General features: G+C 34.4%; 1 protein-coding gene across 1 annotated transcript in view; it reads left to right on the forward strand.

The window, feature by feature from the left end:
* Positions 1–79: 79 nt before the first annotated feature.
* Positions 80–20,276, forward strand: part of LOC132760021 (uncharacterized) — a gene marked incomplete at its 5' end in the record, with an annotated part of 81,068 nt that continues 60,871 nt past the window's right edge. The window contains 6 exons of the mRNA XM_060751908.1: positions 80–400; positions 5,513–5,644; positions 9,956–10,207; positions 13,677–13,815; positions 14,780–14,910; positions 17,886–18,350. Coding sequence (XP_060607891.1) covers positions 80–400; positions 5,513–5,644; positions 9,956–10,207; positions 13,677–13,815; positions 14,780–14,910; positions 17,886–18,350 — 1,440 coding nt within the window. The remainder of the gene's footprint in view (positions 401–5,512; positions 5,645–9,955; positions 10,208–13,676; positions 13,816–14,779; positions 14,911–17,885; positions 18,351–20,276) is intronic.

Here is a 20,276-nt window from a genome sequence, read left to right on the forward strand (position 1 = left end):
GATGAACTTAAACATACAAGCGACATTGATGACGTCGACAATAATATAAATGAATTAAATGCTGATGTTTATGCTAAAGTTGACACAACAGATTCCCAATCTGAGGATAACGTGCATATAAATTGCGAGGATGACGAGTATACGAATTGCGACGATTACGAAGATGACGTCAGTACAAATTGCGAGAATGACGCGAATTCAAATATGAATGCTGACAGTGAAAATGAGAATCTTGACATTGAATCGACTAATGATAGTGATGAACATACTGATAATGATGTCAGTTTAAATGGAGAAGTCGGTGATGATGATGGCGGTGATAGCTTTAGTAATGATGACGTAAACAGTAATGATGATGACTTCATTTTGATAAGTGACAATGAAACTAACATAGATGAAAGTGCGCTTGAAACTACACACGACATAAGACGAATAACTTTGTACCATTGTTTGACATGGAGAACAGTGTATACTTACAGAGGGAATGATATAATACATGAAGAAGAATATGTTACTGGTGATCGATGGATAAAATGAACTAAGTTTAAAGGATATTCAAAAAGAATATGAACAATGAACTGCATATAACTATATTAACTTGTTTGTATATATGTGGGTATTAATAATGGAATTGTTAAAAATAAATATATTTCATATGTAAAATGTATTAAATGTAAGTTTAAACTTTCACTAATTCTAAGAATTGAAAAATACAGAAAGTTTTAAATACTTCTAGTTATGTTTGTTATAATCATTTGTTAAGTTTATCTTCTTCGTCGGGAGTGTCGCAGATATTGCGATATACATGTATTTTAATATACTACTATTTTTATCAAGAAATATTTTCTTTGTAAGTTACATGATATATCACCGTGTCTTTAAAGTTTATTGTTAAGTTATCCGACGGTGAAGATATAGTAGCATTTTGCACGTATTTTATCAGCTACTTCAATGTTTTTCACGTGCATTTAGTAATTCTATTGTTTTAAGTTCCCCGACGATGAATTATTGTGCACGATATATTTATGTATTCATGTTTGCACGTGTTTTATCAGTCAGTTCAAGGTTTTTCACGTGCAACCTATTGTTTTAGTTCTCCGACGGTGAATTATTGTGCACGAGATATTTATGTTTTCATGTTTTACATGCTTTTCTTGCCATGCTTAATTATAAAGGCGGGAAAGTTTTGCTATATATATAGGGACATAAATATAGTTAATTGTGGGTGAAATAAAATAAGTTAGACTGATTTGTTAATAAAGGTTGTTAAATTAAATACTTGGATTATATTTGTGATTATTAAATGAAATTGTTTAAGTCAAAGTCAAATAATTGGATTATATTTGTGATGATTAAATAAAATAGTTTAATTGGATTAAAACGTGTTGTGTTATAAATTAAATTAATATTCAAGAAGGAAATGTGTTCTTTCTTCCAATGTCTTGGATTATAAAATACAATTAAAAGGAAATTCACGACAGTCTGCATATTCCTACCATGTTGTCTGACCTGCCTGCACATTCCTACCATGTTGTCTAACCAGCCTGCATATTCCTACCATGTTGTCTGCCCAGCCTGCACATTCATACCATGTTGTCTAAGCAGCCTGAAAATTCCTACCATGTTGTCTACCAAGCCTGCACATTCCTACTATGTTGTCTACCAAGCCTGCACATTCCTACCATATTGTCTGAAAAGCCTGCATATTCCTACTATGTTGTCTGACAAGCCTGCACATTCCTACCATGTTGTCTGACAAGCCATCAAATTCCTATCATGTTGTCTACCCAGCCTGCACATTCCTACTATGTTGTCTACGCAGCCTGCACATTCCTACCATGTTGTCTGACCAGCCTGCATATTCCTACTATATGTCTGACCAGCCTGCACATTCCTACCATGTTGTCTGACCAGCCTGCACATTCCTACTATGTTGTCTACCCAGCCTGCATATTCCTACCATGTTGTCTAACCAGCCTGCATATTCCTACTATGTTGTCTAACCAGCCTGAAAATTCCTACCATGTTGTCTACCCAGCCTGCATATTCCTACTATGTTGTCTACCCAGCCTGAAAATTCCTACCATGTTGTCTACCCATCCTGCAAATTCCTACCATGTTGTCTACCCAGCCTGCATATTCCTACCATGTTGTCTAATCAGCCTGCAGATTCCTACCATGTTGTCTTACCAGCATGTTTATTCCTACCATGTTGTCTACCCAGCCTGCACATTCCTAACATGTTGTCTACCCAGCCTGCACATTCCTACCATGTTGTCTAACCAGCTGCATATTCCTACCTTGTTGTCTAACCAGCCTGCACATTCCTATCATGTTGTCTACCCAGCCTGCACATTCCTACCATGTTGTCTAACCAGTCTGCATATTCCTACCATGTTGTCTAACCAGCCTGCATATTCCTACTATGTTGTCTGACCAGCCTGCATATTCCTATCATGGTGTCTAACCAGCCTGTATATTCCTACTATGTTGTCTACCCAGCCTGCATATTCCTACCATGTTGTCTGACCTGCCTGCACATTCCTATCATGTTGTCTAACAATCCTGCATATTCCTACTATGTTGTCTAACCAGCCTGCATATTCCTACCATGTTGTCTACCCAGTCTGCATATTCCTACCATGTTGTCTGACCTGCCTGCACATTCCTATCATGGTGTCTAACCAGCCTGTATATTCGTACTATGTTGTCTAACCAGCCTGCATATTCCTACTTTGTTGTCTACCCAGCCTGCATATTCCTACCATGTTGTCTACCCAGCCTGAACATACCTACTATGTTGTCTAACCAGCCTACATATTCCTACTATGTTGTCTAACCAGCCTGCATATTCCTACTATGTTGTCTTACCAGCCTGCATATTCCTTCCATGTTGTCTATCCAGCCTGCACATTCCTACTATGTTGTCTAACCAACCTGCATATTCCTACCATGTTGTCTAACCAGCCTGCATATTCCTACTATGTTGTCTAACCAGCCTGCATATTCCTACTATGTTGTCTAACCAGACTGCATATTCCTACCATGTTGTCCAACCAGCCTGCACATTCCTACCATGTTGTCTAACCAGCCTGCACATTCCTACCATGTTGCTGACGAGCCTTCATATTCCTACTATGTTATCTACCCAGCCTGCATATTCCTATCATGTTGTCTACCCAGCCTGCACATTCCTATCATGTTGTCTTACCAGCCTGCACATTCCTACCATGTTGTCTAACCAACCTGCACAATCCTACCATATTGTCTGACCAGCCTGAACATTCCTACCATATTGTCTTACCAGCCTGCACATTCCTACTATGTTGTCTGACCAGCCTGCACATTCCTACCATGTTGTCTAACTAGCCTGCATATTCCTACTTTGCTGTCTTACCAGCGTGCACATTCCTACAATGTTGTCTTCCCAGCCTGCATATTCCTATCATGTTGTCTAACCAGCGTACACATTCCTACTATGTTGTCTGACCGGCCTGCACATTCTTACCATGTTGTCTGCCCAGCCTGCACATTCCTACCATGTTGTCTAACCAGCCTACATATTCCTACTATGTTGTCTTACCAGCGTGCACATTCCTACCATGTTGTCTGACCAGTCTGCATATTCCTACCATGTTGTCTGCCCAACCTGCACATTCCTACCATGTTGTCTGACCTGTCTGCATATTCCTACCATGTTGACTACCCAGCCTGCACATTACTTCCATGTTGTCTGCCCAGCCTGCATATTCCTACCATGTTGTCTTACCAGTCTGCATATTCCTACCATGTTGTCTACCCAGCCTGCACAATCCTACCAACTTGTCTGACCAGCCTGCACATTCCTACCATGTTGTCTTACAAGCCTGCACATTCCTGCTATGTTGTGTGCCCAGCCTGCACATTCCTACCATGTTGTCTGACCAGCCTGCACATTCCTATAATGTTGTCTGACCAGCCTGCATATTCCTACCATGTTGTCTGACCAGCCTGCATATTCCTACCATGTTGTTTAACTAGCCTGCATATTCCTACTATGTTGTCTGACCAGCCTGCACATTCCTACCATGTTTGTCTAACCAGCCTGCATATTCCTACCATGTTGTTTACCTAGCCTGCATATTCCTACTATGTTGTCTAACCAGCCTGCACATTCCTACCATGTTGTCTAACCAGCCTGCATATTCCTACCATGTTGTCTAACCAGCCTGCATATTCCTACCATGTTGTCTGACCAGCCCTCCATTCCTACCATGTTTTTTTGACTAGCCTGCATATGCCTACTATGTTGTCTAACCAGCCTGCACATTCCTACCATGTTGTCTAACCAGCCTGCATATTCCTACCATGTTGTCTAACCAGCCTGCATATTCCTACTATGTTGTCTAACCAGCCTGCACATTCCTACCATGTTGTCTAACCAGCCTGCACATTCCTACCATGTTGTCTAACCAGCCTGCATATTCCTACTATGTTGTCTAACCAGCCTGCACATTCCTACCATGTTGTCTAACTAGCCTGCATATTCCTACTATGTTGTCTAACCAGCCTGCACATTCCTACCATGTTGTCTTACAAGCCTGCACATTCCTGCCATGTTGTGTGCCCAGACTGCACATTCCTACCATGTTGTCTGACCAGCCTGCACATTCCTATAATGTTGTCTGACCAGCCTGCATATTCTTACCATGTTGTCTGACCAGCCTGCATATTCCTACCATGTTGTTTAACTAGCCTGCATATTCCTACTATGTTGTCTAACCAGCCTGCACATTCCTACCATGTTGTCTAACCAGCCTGCATATTCCTACCATGTTGTTTAACTAGCCTGCATATTCTTACTATGTTGTCTAACCAGCCTGCATATTCCTACCATGTTGTCTGACCAGCCTGCACATTCCTACCATGTTGTCTACCCAGCCTGCACATTCCTACCATGTTGTTTACCCAGCCTGCACATTCCTACCATGCTTTTTAACCAGCCTGCACATTCCTACCATGTTGTCTAACCAGCCTGCAAATTCCTACCATGTTGTCTAACCAGCCTGCACATTCCTATCGTGTTGCCAGACAAATCTGCATATTCCTACCATGTTGTCTGTCCAGCCTGCACATTCCTACCATGTTGTCTACCCAGCCTGCACATTCCTACCATGCTTTTTAACCAGCCTGCACATTCCTACCATGTTGTCTAACCAGCCTGCAAATTCCTACCATGTTGTCTAACCAGCCTGCACATTCCTATCGTGTTGCCAGACAAATCTGCATATTCCTACCATGTTGTCTGACCAGCCTGCACATTCCTACCATGTTGTCTTACCAGGCTCTATACATTTGGCATATTAAACTTTAATCAACTTCATACTCCTGACATTTATGATTGTCAATTCCAAAATGGAATTAGTCCATTTAAGAAATTTGGTAGTTTAAGGCTTATATTTAGGTGTTTGTCTACAACTTTATATGATGTACATTATTTACATACTAATTACTAGAATTATTTATTTTTCAGATCCAGATTCTGGTTACTATGGTGATAGATGTCAGAATATGTACCATATTTGTGATGGAAATCCTTGTAAAAATGGTGGCACATGTATCCGTGGAGCTACTTACAAGGACTACACATGTTCATGCAGGACAAGTAAATATTTCAAATTGTGTGACACCCTGTACGAAATTTTACTCCTGTAATTTTGCCTAAAATACACCTGTTTTTCTGTTAAAAATTACAGCTGTATTTTTCTTCAGTTTTGATAAACATATAGCAAATTACACCTGTTTTTTTCAAAAATACAGCTGTTTTACACCTGTACTATGAACGAAATATGTAAATTAACCGTTTTTTTCTACGGGTCGAAAAATACAGTTGTACTGTTTTACAGCTGATTAAAATACAGGTGTAAAATTTTACAGGTCTAAAAATACAGGTGTAAAAAATTTTCAGCTCAAAAATACAGGTGTAAAATTTTACCGGTCAAAAATAAAATACAGGTGCCCTTATTGTTAAAGGGATGAAAACAACACATAAATGCAAACATATTTGGCACCTTTGGTGCAAATATCTTTTTCAATGGGATAAATACACTTTGGTCAGAAATTTTGTGCATTTGTTGCTACTCAATCTTTAAAAATAAGAACTGGTTGAGGAGAAAATATCTTTTTACAAGATTTAGGTACAAATAGCAGACATTATACAATCACAATGGTTCACAATGGCACCCTTTGACAATCACAATAGTTCACAATGGCACCCTATGCTAAGGTGAGCGGAAATATCACTGAACTAGAATCACTATCACTAAAGATGGGGATAAATATAACAAATTTTCACTTTGTCTTAAATGGATTACTATATTTTATTACATCCTGTTACACACTACTGATACTGCATCAATAAAATCCAAGTCATGAATAACACTGCAGGCATATCCTTTCATTTGAAGAAAAATTCACAAATGCTAATAAAGTTTTTTTTCTTGTAAATATTTATTGCCAGTATTTGCCAAATTAATGTCTACATAATATAGGTACTTGGAATAAAGCCTTTGTAAGTGTTTTCTCTTCTTAACTGGTCTCTGTCATTGTGATTTAAGATCCTGTTTAAAGCAGCTTCACCTGAATCAAATAAAACATCAATAGTTTATCATTAAATGAATACTAAATGATATTATCATGTAACTTTCAATGCTTGCATTTTGTACTAATGTCATCAATGCACATATTCAGTGCCTGACCAATTCATTTTTTTAGATACGTACCAATTAACTTCAACCTATATAATTATGTTTTGACAATTAATGAATACATGTATTAATTTTCCTACTTAATGCATTGCTTGATAAAAGATATTTACTGAGCTGTTTCTATTAGTGGTAAACTGGTAACTTAACTTTAATAATTAAGGTGCAACTTTTAAAGAGACTTATTTTGTTTAACCATGACTATTCTAATTAGTTCAACTACAATTTCGTTTTACCATATCTGTTTTAGTCCTTTGCTTTGTTTCATGTAGATCAACGTCTCTGGGGGGCGTACTGTGACCTTTAAGAACAAAATTCATAGTTCATTATAAAAGATATGAAAATGAATTATGACCTATTAATTAGAAGTTAAGTATAAATGTATTTAACATCATCTCTTCAAGACTGTATTCAAAAATATAAAGCAATTAACAGTCAATATTGTAGTATCTAATTAAATGCTATTGGTGACAAAATTTACATTTAAAAATTATTTTCCAACTGGGTAAATAGAATGTAAAATATTATTTTTTTCAGAATAAAGTTGATAAAAATAATTGCTAGCAGACCTGAAATAATACTTGTTTTTTGCATAAATGTATCCAAAGGTTATTACCTGATTTTTTTATGATTCTGGTTTTCATCTTCTTTTCCAAGGTTCAAATTTCATTTGCAACCAGCATATCCCATAATTCAGAATATTGTCATTTTCATTAACAAGGCTGTAGCCTTGATTTTTTTCTTTGAAAAGTTTAAGAATTTTCACCCAAACATTTTATACAAAATATTGCCTAGAAAATTGCTTATATCTCCACAATTTCTTAATTATCAATAAGATCCTTTGTGATACATGAGCACTATTTCCACAAATACCTCAGATTTCAAATTTTACAACTGTAGAACTGGACTGATTCATCATGCATAATGTTAAACAGGGATATTCCTTAAATCAAAGCACCCATCATTTTAATTTCACAATCATATAGACATATGAGAAAAAAAAAGTGTAATGTAGAATTTCAAATTCATAATAAGTTTTTAAAGATAACTTTGCAATTTCCTTCTAAACAGACTTCATTTAAAATCTATAAAGTTGTTTCCCCCCAGATTAAATCAAATGGAAGAGTCTGGACTGTAGCAGAATTTATGGTGGTTACCATTATCAGACTGGTCAGTGCAAGGTGTAAAATCAGTCAGTTGTGTAAAATCATTGTAGAGTAGTAGAGGCAGTGTTTATTTATTTATCCTACTTAACAGGTCATTTATATTACAAACTAGATTGAGAGAGCTTAATGTATGAGTTTATTTCATACACAATTAACTTTACAGAGTGAAGAATAACTCATAATGTCTGCAAATTTAGAGTCTTGAATAAGAACATGTACCAGTTTGTTGTTGTTATAGTTTTTGTTGTTGTTCTTTTTATACTTAAAAGAACAACAAGGACAGGCCTATGTGAACTATCTCATATATTTTAAAACTAAATAATCATATACAATGTACATGTATATTCAAATTTAGATAGCACTCTTAGTTCAAAGTTGCTTACATTATGAATGTTAAAAATTAAATCCTAAGTGTAAATAATGTGCATATATACAGTCTGTACAATTGCATCAAAGATATTAAAGTATTTAAATAAGAACAATTTCTCCAAAAGATTTTCTAAGTGTGTATTGTACATCTGTATTATTGAAAATACAGTTGTAGTTTTGGACTTAGATTATTTTCAGCACAAAATATCAGCTCAATATTTTCTAAGTATCAGAATTACATGTGTACATCTAAAACACAGGTCTTGTCTCAAAAATACACCTGTAAAATTGTTAAAATACACCTGTATTTCTTAGTCAAAATGTCAAATTCAGCAAACACAGGTCCCTAAGACTTGTATTTTTACAAAAACAGGTGTTCTTCAGTGGTCTTACAGTTGTAAAACAGGAGGTTTTTTTGTACGGGTCTTGCTATTTTTGATTCCCAATGTTTAGTGCCATTGTTAAAAATGTATTACAAGTAGACCTGTTTTGCTTAAATTTTGATATAAGTATAAATAATTGTACCTCAAAGTAATTGAAGCTGTAAGTCATTCCTGAGATTTTCTTTGAAATAACCAAAAACCAAAATCATTTTATTTCACATTTTTGAGATATCAATTCACCAAAAGTCAGGTAACTCAAAAATGGTATTGGTGACCCCATATATTTTTTTGGCTTATACCGTAAAATTCTTAATAAATGCCCCTCCCCTAATAAAGGCCCCCAGGTCTTTTGTTAAGAAAAACAATCTATTCATCAGTGCTGAACTCATGAGTAAATCCGTAATTTCATTCAAATCATTCAGAATCCATTTTATTTTATAGTATGAACTTAAAAATCTTAACACTTTTTCATGTTATTACCAACACTTGTTAACACTGAATGCATTTACAATGATTTTTGGATTTAGGAAAAACTGTGTTGTAATAATAGCCCCCCTTTTGGAAAATGTTTAGCCCTGGGGCGTTTAATAGGAATTTTACGGTAATTATTATTATCATAATAATTCTAAGATCATGCAAGGTTTCAATAAATGTTATTATGTAGTTGTTTATATGTAACATATACCTTTAATTATAAATCTTGAGTCGCTTATAGTTTGAATTATTATATTTGAGTAAAAATTAGCATCAATTGTTCTGATCTGATACTACACAAGGGCCACTAAAGCAAAAATAAAAAATAAGTTTTAAATGAAAACAACTGGCAGATTTTGATTGAACTTTATTTAAGGAATTGTTACATTCTTGTCATGTCTTTCAAGTGGGTTATTAATCAATATTATTATGATTTAATATATAATACAAGACTATTTTTCTAATGATTTAACATGTTACAAAAAAATTGTCTTAAAAAAATATTTGTATCATGTCTGTAGGTCTTTTTTTCTTTATCATTGAACATTTTCATTTTAGGATTAAACTTGATATTAATTTTGTTATGTGTTGTTTTAGCATATTAGTCACAAGTTTCAATAATGACACTAGTGTGAAGCCAACTGCTCAGATTTAATGTTAAAATTCTTAATGAACAAAAATAAGGACCCAAATAAACCTGGATAAGGCTTTATCAAAATAACAAAAACATATTATTTGTGATTATTATTACATGTATATGTTTATTTGGTTAATTTCTGATTTGGACACATGTATTATATGTTTATTTGTTTAATTTCAGATTTGGACACATGTGAAATGAAGGTATCTAATGAAGATAAAGTAGGTTCTCAAGCTTCACCTGCTCGATATCAACTTTTGACGAGAACTTTAGAACAGTGTAAGGCAAGCTGTTTATCAGATAGCCAGTGTAAAGAAGCCTCGTTTATTGCTAACCAGTTCTGTTTACTGTTTAATGACAATCTACAACCAGCTGATTTAATAGATGAAGATATCACAGCAGATGTCCACTTCAAAAAAGAATGTAACACAGGTAAAAAAATGTCATTATTGTATTTGGATTTAGCTCAATACAGGATTGGAGCAGTACCTCTAGACGCTTGCAGAAATCATGATCACAAAATAGACAAATATCGTTTTTTTCGCCGATTTTTATATTTTTCATTCATTATCGTACATAAATCGGTGTGAAAAGATGAATTAGACCTATTAAAGTTCATTCCGTTGGGTAAAAAGGCAAAATTTTAGCATTTTATGATTCAAGCGCCTTGCCCGGTATATACCGGAATACGTTATTTAGTGTGGTGCTCCAATCCTTTTTTCAGTCTCACTCATTGTATTTTATATCATCGTTGATAGCTGACCAATACTGTAATTGTACAAAAATCAACAATGTATAAAAATGATTAAAATGAATATTAAAAATATGTTACTTTTGGATTGTATTAAGTCTATGAAATATATTATAATCTGAGTTATAAGTTGTTGGTCTCTCAGACATTTCTGTTTTACAGTTAAGGAAAATGATCAAGGTGACAAATTTTGCTGATATATGATCTGAATGTTTGATTCACTAAGGCATCAAAGATTTTGATTCTTGATCATGCATATAAAACAATTTAGTACTGGTATATAACATGTATTTGAAAAATATTCAAGAAATCATTTGTTAGATCAAACATGTTCCAAATTTACTACCAGTTCCACAACTTACTATCAGTACTAAAATATTTCATACAAGAATACTGAGACTGTGTCAGAGTTACTACTGGTACTGAAATGTGTTTAAAGCAACAAAATACTTGTATATGTTAATAGCATAAGCACTGGTATGTTATCCTTTATGTTAGATGATTAGTGCTGGTATATGACCTTTATGTTAGCTGATTAGTGCTTGTATATGACCTATATGTTAGATGATTAGTGCTGGCATATGACCTATATGTTAGAGGATAAGTGCTGGTATATGACCTTTATGTTAGAGGATAAGTGCTGGTATATGACCTTTATGTTAGAGGATAAGTGCTGGTATATGACCTTTATGTTAGATGATAAGTGCTTGTATATAACCTTTATGTTAGATGACTAGTGTTGGTATATGACCTATATGTTAGATGATAATTGCTGGTAATTGACCTATATGTTAGATGATAAGTGCTGGTAATATGACCTTTATGTTAAAGGATAAGTGCTGGTATATGATCTTTATGTTAGAGGATTAGTGCTGGCATATGACCTTTATGTTAGAGGATAAGTGCTGATATAAGACCTTTATGTAAGATGACAGAACTGATATATGAGCTTTATGTTAGATGATTAGTGCTGGTATATGACCTTTATGTTAGAGGATAAGTGCTGGTATATGACCTTTATGTTAGATGATTAGTGCTGGTATATGACCTTTATGTTAGAGGATAAGTGCTGGTATATGACCTTTATGTTAGATGATTAGTGCTGGTATATGACCTTTATGTTAGATGATAAGTGCTGGTATATGACCTTTATGTTAAATGATTAGTGCTGGTATATGACCTTTATGTTAAATGATTAGTACTGGTATATGACCTTTATGTTAGATGATTAGTGCTGGTAAAAGACTTTTATGTTAAATGATTAGTGCTGGTATATGACCTTTATGTTAAATGATTAGTGCTGGTATATGACCTTTATGTTAAATGATTAGTACTGGTATATGACCTTTATGTTAGATGATTAGTGCTGGTATGTTATCCTTTATGTTAGATGATTAGTGCTGGTATATGACCTTTATGTTAAATGATTAGTACTGGTATGTTATCCTTTATGTTAAATGATTAGTGCTGGTATATGACCTATATGTTAGAGGATTAGTGCTGGCATATGACCTTTATGTTAGAGGATAAGTGCTGGTATATGACCTTTATGTTAGATGATTAGTGCTGGTATATGACCTTATGTTAAATGATTAGTGCTGGCATATGACCTTTATGTTAGATGATTAGTGCTGGTATATGACCTTTATGTTAGAGGATAAGTGCTGGTATATGACCTTTATGTTAGAGGATAAGTGCTGGCATATGACCTTTATGTTAGATGATTAGTGCTGGTATGTTATCCTTTATGTTAGATGATTAGTGCTGGTATATGACCTTTATGTTAAATGATTAGTACTGGTATGTTATCCTTTATGTTAAATGATTAGTGCTTGCATATGACCTTTATGTTAGATGATTAGTGCTGGTATATGACCTTTATGTTAGAGGATAAGTGCTGGTATATGACCTTTATGTTAGAGGATTAGTGCTGGTATATGACCTTTATGTTAGATGATTAGTGCTGGTATATGACCTTTATGTTAAATGATTAGTACTGGTATGTTATCCTTTATGTTAGATGATTAGTGCTGGTATATGACCTTTATGTTAGATGATTAGTGCTGGTATATGACCTTTATGTTAAATGATTAGTGCTGGTATATGACCTTTATGTTAATTGATTAGTGCTGGTATATGACCTTTATGTTAGAGGATTAGTACTGGTATGTTATCCTTTATGTTAGATGATTAGTGCTGGTATATGACCTTTATGTTAAATGATTAGTGCTGGTATGTTATCCTTTATGTTAAATGATTAGTGCTGGTATATGACCTTTATGTTAGATGATTAGTGCTGGTATATGACCTTTATGTTAAATGATTAGTACTGGTATGTTATCCTTTATGTTAGATGATTAGTGCTGGTATAAGACTATTATGTTAGATGATTAGTGCTAGTAAATGATCTTTATGTTAGTTAATTACTGCTGGAATATGACCTTTATTTTAGGTGATAAGTACTGCTATGTAATCCTATATGTAAGATGATTAGTGCTGGTAAGTTATCCTTTATGTTTGATAATTAGTACTGGTATATGACCTATATGTTACATGATTAGTGCTGGTATAAGACCTTTATGTTACATGATAAGTGCTGGTATATGACCTTATGTTAGATGGTTAGTGCTGTTATGTAATCCTATATGTTAGTATAAGACCTTTATGTTAGAGGATTAGTGCTGGTATATGACCTTTATGTTAAATGATTAGTACTGGTATATGACCTTTATGTTAGATGATTAGTGCTGGTATATGACCTTTATATTAGAGGATTAGTGCTGGTATATGACCTTTATGTTAGGGCTGGTATATGACCTTGAGGATTAGTGCTTGTATATGACCAATATGTTAGATGATTAGTGCTGTTACATTAAGCATGCATAAGTTCTTGTGCTAGAAACACTAGTGCTCTTCCAGGTTCTCAATCATTACTGTAAGAAAACAGTAGTACTGGTATAAAATTCTTTTGATAAAGGCATTAATTTATGCTGATGTAGAATCTGGTTGGTAACATATGCTTTGTTTCACAGTACTGAAATGCTGTACCATATCAACTGTATTTATATACTTACTAACATAAGTGTGATGTGATATAGTTACTAAACTGTATTTAATAAATGAGACTTGATTTGTTTATATTATCTGCAGCATATGGTGGTGTAAGATGTGAACAAGATACTAGGGATGACTGTGAGAACAATAATTGTAATGAGAACTCACAATGTAAAGATGATATCAATGGCTTTCAATGTATTTGTCCTGCAAATGGAGGATTTTCTGGAATAAGGTAAATCAGGCATACCTACAGTTTTGAATCTACATGATTCTGTTGTCCATTTCCTGACCTTGATCTGTTGTCTGTCTGTCTGTCTGTCCATCAACAATGATTTGTTCATCTTCAAGAACTGGTTTCATTTTATGTTTGATTTCAGGCAAACTTGAACACAACACTAGTAGATTTGGGTACATTTTTTAAACATATTGATACTGTCAAAATGAAAGAGGTGCTGTGACCCCTTAAAGAATAAAAAAAAGTTATTTTTGCCTGTCTGTGGCTGTTTTATTTTTGAATTGAATCAAAGTTAACTTTCTTACACATTTTTTTATCTGTAAATCTGGATTTCTGACTTAAAATTTCTTTATTCTATCCCGTATTACAGTGTTGTGACCCTGTGTTGGTTGTGACCCAATGTAGGGCCAAAATAAATATATTATAATGTATGAAATAAATACTTTTGAGACCTTATTTTGCAATAAGAATAATCAATAAATTGTACTATGAGGAATTCAAGTGTTTATCTAAAAATGTGTGATTACAAAATATGAGTGTGTAGTGAATGGCTGCGCCACTCGTGAAATAATTATACCTTTTGCTGTCACTCAGTAAAATTTATTCTGATCTTACACTGAACAAAACATTATATCCTCTATGTATCCCTGTAAATGATACAAAATATAATTGGTAGCGATAAATAATGAGTATTTACTGTTGTGACATAAGTATATTAATGATGACTGTAACTGTAAAACAGAATACCACTTATGTAAGTATGATATTCCAGTGTTCTATATTTTATGTTAACTGGTGGAAACATATAAACTCAATGATGTGATTAGTAAAAGATGGTCTCTACCAATGGTTTAGCTGAACATGAATCATGAACATATTTTTATGAGACAAATTTTGTTTTTCTTTGCTTTGTATGATTTGTCAAATTTATAGTAAATTTATCTTTATTAATTATTTGAAGATGTGATGTTGCAAACAGCCCATGCAATTCAAACCCATGTGTACATGGCACATGTACTCCCTTTGGATCTGTGAGATATGAATGTTCCTGCTTTGATGGTTATGATGGTGTAAACTGTGACAACAACATTAGTAAGTTATTGTAGTACATTAGACAATGAATTTAGCATAAGTATCTTTATGTATTTTTGTGTTTATTTATGATTTACTGACAATGTTGTATATAATTCACAACTTTCAAGTCACATTTCTTGCTTAAAATTATACTTATACTGACTTCCCACATTGTATGCTTAAAATTATACCTGTACCAGCTCCTTACATTTCATGCTTAAAATTATACCTATACCAGCTCCCCACATTTTATGTTAAAAGCTAAAAATACTTGGCTCCCCAACTTTCATGCTTGAAATTATACTTGTACCAGCTCCCTACATTTCATGCTTAAAATCATACCTATACTAACTCCCAACATATCATGCTTAAATTTATACCTATACCTGCTACCCACATTTCATGTTTGAAATTATACCTATACCGGCTCCCCACATTTCATGCTTAAAATTATACTTTTACTGACTCCCCACATTTCATGCTTAAAATTATACATGTACCAGCTCCCTACTTTTCATACTTAAAGTTATACCTATACAGGTTCCCCACATTTCATCCTTAAAATTATACCAATTCATACTCCCCACTTTCCATGCTTAAAATTATACCTGTACCTGCTCCCCACATTTTATGCCTAATATCATATCTATACTGATTGCTTAGAATCATACCTGAGTATACTGACTTACCACATTTTTATGCTTAAATACATTTCATACTTAAAATTATACCTTTAACAGCTCCCCACATTTTATGCTTAAATATATATCTATACCAGCTCCCCACATGTCATGCTTAAAATTAAGCATGCACAGGCACCTTGAATTTTGTATTTGAAATAAAGCAAAGAATGACTTTTTAGCTCACCTGTCACAAAGTGACAGGGTGAGCTTTTGTGATCGCTTTTCGTCCGGCGTCCGTCCGTCGTCCGTCCGTCGTCCGTCCGTAAACTTTTACTTTAAATGACATCTCCTCATAAACCACTAAGCCAATTTCATCCAAACTTCACAGGAACTTTCTTTTGGTGGTCACCTTTAAAAATTGTTCAAAGAATTTAATTCCATGTAGAACTCTGGTTGCCATGGCAACCGAAAGAAAAAACTTTAAATATCTTCTTTTAAAAAACCATAAGAGCTAGAGCTTAGATATTTGGCATGAAACATCTTCTAGTGAGTGTCTACCAAGTTTGTTCAAATAAAAGCCCTGGGGTCAAAATTGGCCCCGCCCCGGGGGGTCATTGATTTTCCCTATATGCATATAGTAAAAACTTAAAAAAAATCTTCTTTTAAAGAACCCAAAGAGTTAGAGCTAAGATATTTAGCATGAAACATTTTCTAATGGGTGTCTACCAAGTTTGTTCAAATAAAAGCCCTGGGGTCAAAATTGGCCCCGCCCCAGGGGGTCATTGATTTTCCCTATATGCATATAGTAAAAACTTAAAAAATCTTCTTTTAAAGAACCCAAAGAGCTAGAGCTCAGATATTTAGCATGAAACATGTTCTAATGGGTGTCTACCAAGTTTGTTCAAATAAAAGCCCTGGGGTCAAAATTGGCCCCGCCCCGGGGGGTCATTGATTTTCCCTATATGCATATAGTAAAAACTTACAAAATCTTCTTCGAAAGAACTCAAAGAGCAATGGCTAAGATATTGAGCATCAAACATGTTCTAATAGGTGTCTACCAAGTTTGTTCAAATAAAAGCCCTAGGGTCAAAATTGGCCCCGCCCCAGGGGGTCATTGATTTTCCCTATATGCATATAGTAAAAACTTAAAAAATCTTCTTTTAAAGAACCAAAAGAGTTAGAGCTAAGATATTTAGCATGAAACATGTTCTAATAAGTGTCTACCAAGTTTGTTCAAATAAAAGCCCTGGGGTCAAAATTGGCCCGCCCCGGGGGGTCATTGATTTTCCCTATATGCATATAGTAAAAACTTAAAAAAATTTCTTTTAAAGAACTCAAAGAGCTATGGCTAAGATATTTAGCATCAAACATGTTCTAATAGGTGTCTACCAAGTGTGTTCAAGTAAAAGCCCTGGGGTCAAAATTGGCATCGCCCCAGGGGTCATTGATTTTCCTTATATGTGTATAGCAAAAACTTAAAAAACCTCCTTGAAAAAACCCAAATAGCTAGAGTTAAGATATTAAGCATGAAACATCTTTTAGTGAGTGTCTACAAAGTTTGTTCAAATAAAAGACCTGGGGTCGAAATTGGCACCGCCCCGGGGGTCATTGATTTTCTTTATATGTGTATAGCAAAAACTTATAATCTTCTTTGAAAAAACCCAAATAGCTAGAGTTTAGATATTAAGCATGAAACATCTTCTAGTAAGTGTCTACAAAGTTTGTTCAAATAAAAGCCCTAGGGTCAAAACTGGCCTGGCCCCAGGGGTGTCATTGTTTTTAACTATATGTGTATAGTAAAAACTTAACTTAAAAAAAATCTTCTTTTAAAAAGCCCAATGAGCTAGAGCTTAGATGTTTAGCATGAAACATCTTCTTATGGGTGTCTACCAAGTTTGTGCAAATAAAAGCCCTTGGGTTAAATTGGCCCTGCAACGTTGGGGGGGGGGCTATATACAGGTGAGCGACCTCAGGGCCATCATGGCCCTCTTGTTTATATGTCTGCTTGGACATTGTACAATGTGACAAACATGGGTGATAACCGTTGTCTTACCTTATAGTTCATTCAGGGGCTTGTGCCTCCATTTTATTTTGTTATCTGTTGTGTAAATGAACCTTTTTTGTATGAAATAGTAAAATGAAAAGAAATATAAGATTTTAATGGCCATTTCATGCTTTAATAATATAAACATGATGCTATGAAAATTTGTATTTTTTTAGTAATTGCATTTGAACACTAGGCTTATTGATTGATCTGTCAGTTACAGACCATTTATCAAGTTTTTAGTTCCATGTTCTGTTATATTATGTTCTGGATGTCAGTCTGTCTCAAAAATCATTTGGTTTAACATTTCATGTTTTATGTTTCAGATGACTGTGCCAACAACCCTAATGCCTGTGCGTATGATGGAAAATGTGTTGATCAGGTCGATAGCTATAGATGTCTATGTAAGTCCGGCTTTGGAGGTACAAACTGTGAGAATACTCCAAACTTCTGTCTAAGCAATGACTGTAAGGGAGATAATGTATGTTATAGCAGCCTGGACAGAATGGAGGGAGTGTGTACATGTGACACAGCTCTGTTTGAAACTCGGTATAGATGTGAGATGGTTGTTACTGAAGGAGAAGCAGCTACAGCAGGAGAAATTGTTTCCAGTAGAAGTGTTAGTGACATAGAACAATGTAAAACAGCATGTCAGGACAATCGTGAATGTATTTATGCCATCTTTAACAATGCTCTTACTCCAAATTGCCAAATGTATGACAGCACCTATACAGGGGAACAGACGGAAGATTCTTCATTTGCAATTCGAAAAAATTGTAATAACAAACCAGGTGAGAAAATTAAATATATTGATTTTCATGTGAACATTTCAGCCATACATCAATACTTATGGTGCCCCTTCTTTAGTGGCGGGCATTTAGATTTACCCTTGTCCGTCCGTCCATCCATCCGTCAGTCCGTTCTCTTTTGTGTGGCATGTAACTCAAAAAGTATTTGACCTAGACTCATGAAACTTTACAGGAATGTTGATCAGCATGTGTAGTTATGCACCTGGGTATTTTCGTCTGGATATTTTTAGTATTTTTTGAGTTATTGCCCTTGACTTAGTAAAATTTTGCAATTTTCAATGGTTCAACCGCTGTGGGTTCGAATCCCGACAGGGACTTTTGATTCTTTCTTGTGAGGAAGCTATCAAGCTAGCTAACGGAACGTCAGTGGTTCTACTCAGGTGCCGTTCGTGCCTGAAATAATGCCCGGAAGGGCATCTGAGGTCTTCCTCCACCAGTAAAGCAAAAATGTCGCAAAATGACCTATACTGTGTCGGTTTGACGTAAAACCCAATAAAAAAACAAACAAACACAGTTAAATTCAATCTCCTACACAGTGATCTTCCCTTATCAGTACATCACAAACATTTTTATCAATATTTTGATATTTTATTTTTTTTTAAGTTTCTGAATTTATTTTTCATTATTTTGTACACTTTTGATATTTTTTGATAAAATATAACGAACTTAGTTACGAAAAGATAAACATAAATCAGACGTTACATTTTCTGCATAACTATCAATATTTACATTTGAATTTCGACGTAACGACATGTGACTTTCATCATCATTTGATGTCTGTGAAGGCAGTGATTACAATCGGCCAAGGGAGGTAATCACTGTCAGGAGTTTGAGCAATCGCAACTACTCGGCCCTTTCCTTCAGTCTTCAGATAAGGGCCTCGAACACAATAGTATGAATACACAGAATGGATGCAGTATTTCGGTCTAACCTAAGCTAAGAAACTAAACATGTAAACAAATAGTAATTTAATGCTGGGAGTTGTTGACAAGTTTATTTCAAGTATATGTTGTAAAAGTTCATCTGAAATAAGTGAATTCATGGATACAAAAGCAAACAATGCATTATTTATATAATTATTATTATGGTTGTAGAAACCGAAAGTAAAAAAAACCCAACCTAATGACAGTTAATCGGATTTATTTAAAATTGAACATCAGTCGGCATATTTAAATTACAAATTGTTGTCAGACATATTTTAAAGTATAAGAGTACCGGAACAGACATAAGATGTCAAATATATACATTCGTTTGACATTTTCTCTGTTTCTGTTTACATCTGAAACCACGTGGTAGAACTACTTTCAATCTGGTTATTATAGATAATAGCCGAGGCAGTTCCGAATGGAGTTTGAGTTAAAACTGTATGTACACAGTCTAACCTTTGTACTTCAAGAACACAATTAAATCTGTGTTGTGCAAAAAATACAGTTAAATCTGTGTTGTTCATGAGCATAATAAAATCTGTGTAATGTACACTAAGTCAAAATTTTGTTCTTACAGAAAACACTTACGTCTGTGTTGTTCATGTACACAGTTAAATATGTGTTGTCTATGTACACAGTTAATTCTGTGTTGTTCATGTTTTCTTATTCTGTGCACAGGTCAAACAACTGTTATTTATGTTTTCAGTCAAACTTTTATTCTTGTAAAGGAGGGATTTACAGATAAGGATTTTTCTAAAAATAGATTCACTGATAAGAAACACACATAGCATTAACAGTTGCTGGTCTTACAAACTTTTTGTCCGACCTGTTACCACTGATATAGAATTTATATTACTTTCAGTGCGGAGTCAATGAAAAATTATAAGTTTAAATTGATTTTTCCAGTGTTAGTGTATGAAATTTTAATTCCAGATCCAAAGTTTAAACATAAATGCTTTGGGTAGGGTATGTCCATTATTGA

The sequence above is a fragment of the Ruditapes philippinarum genome, unplaced genomic scaffold, assembly GCF_026571515.1.
Source record: "Ruditapes philippinarum isolate M1 unplaced genomic scaffold, ASM2657151v2 ctg2678_1_1_1_1, whole genome shotgun sequence".
Lineage (NCBI taxonomy): Eukaryota > Metazoa > Mollusca > Bivalvia > Venerida > Veneridae > Ruditapes > Ruditapes philippinarum.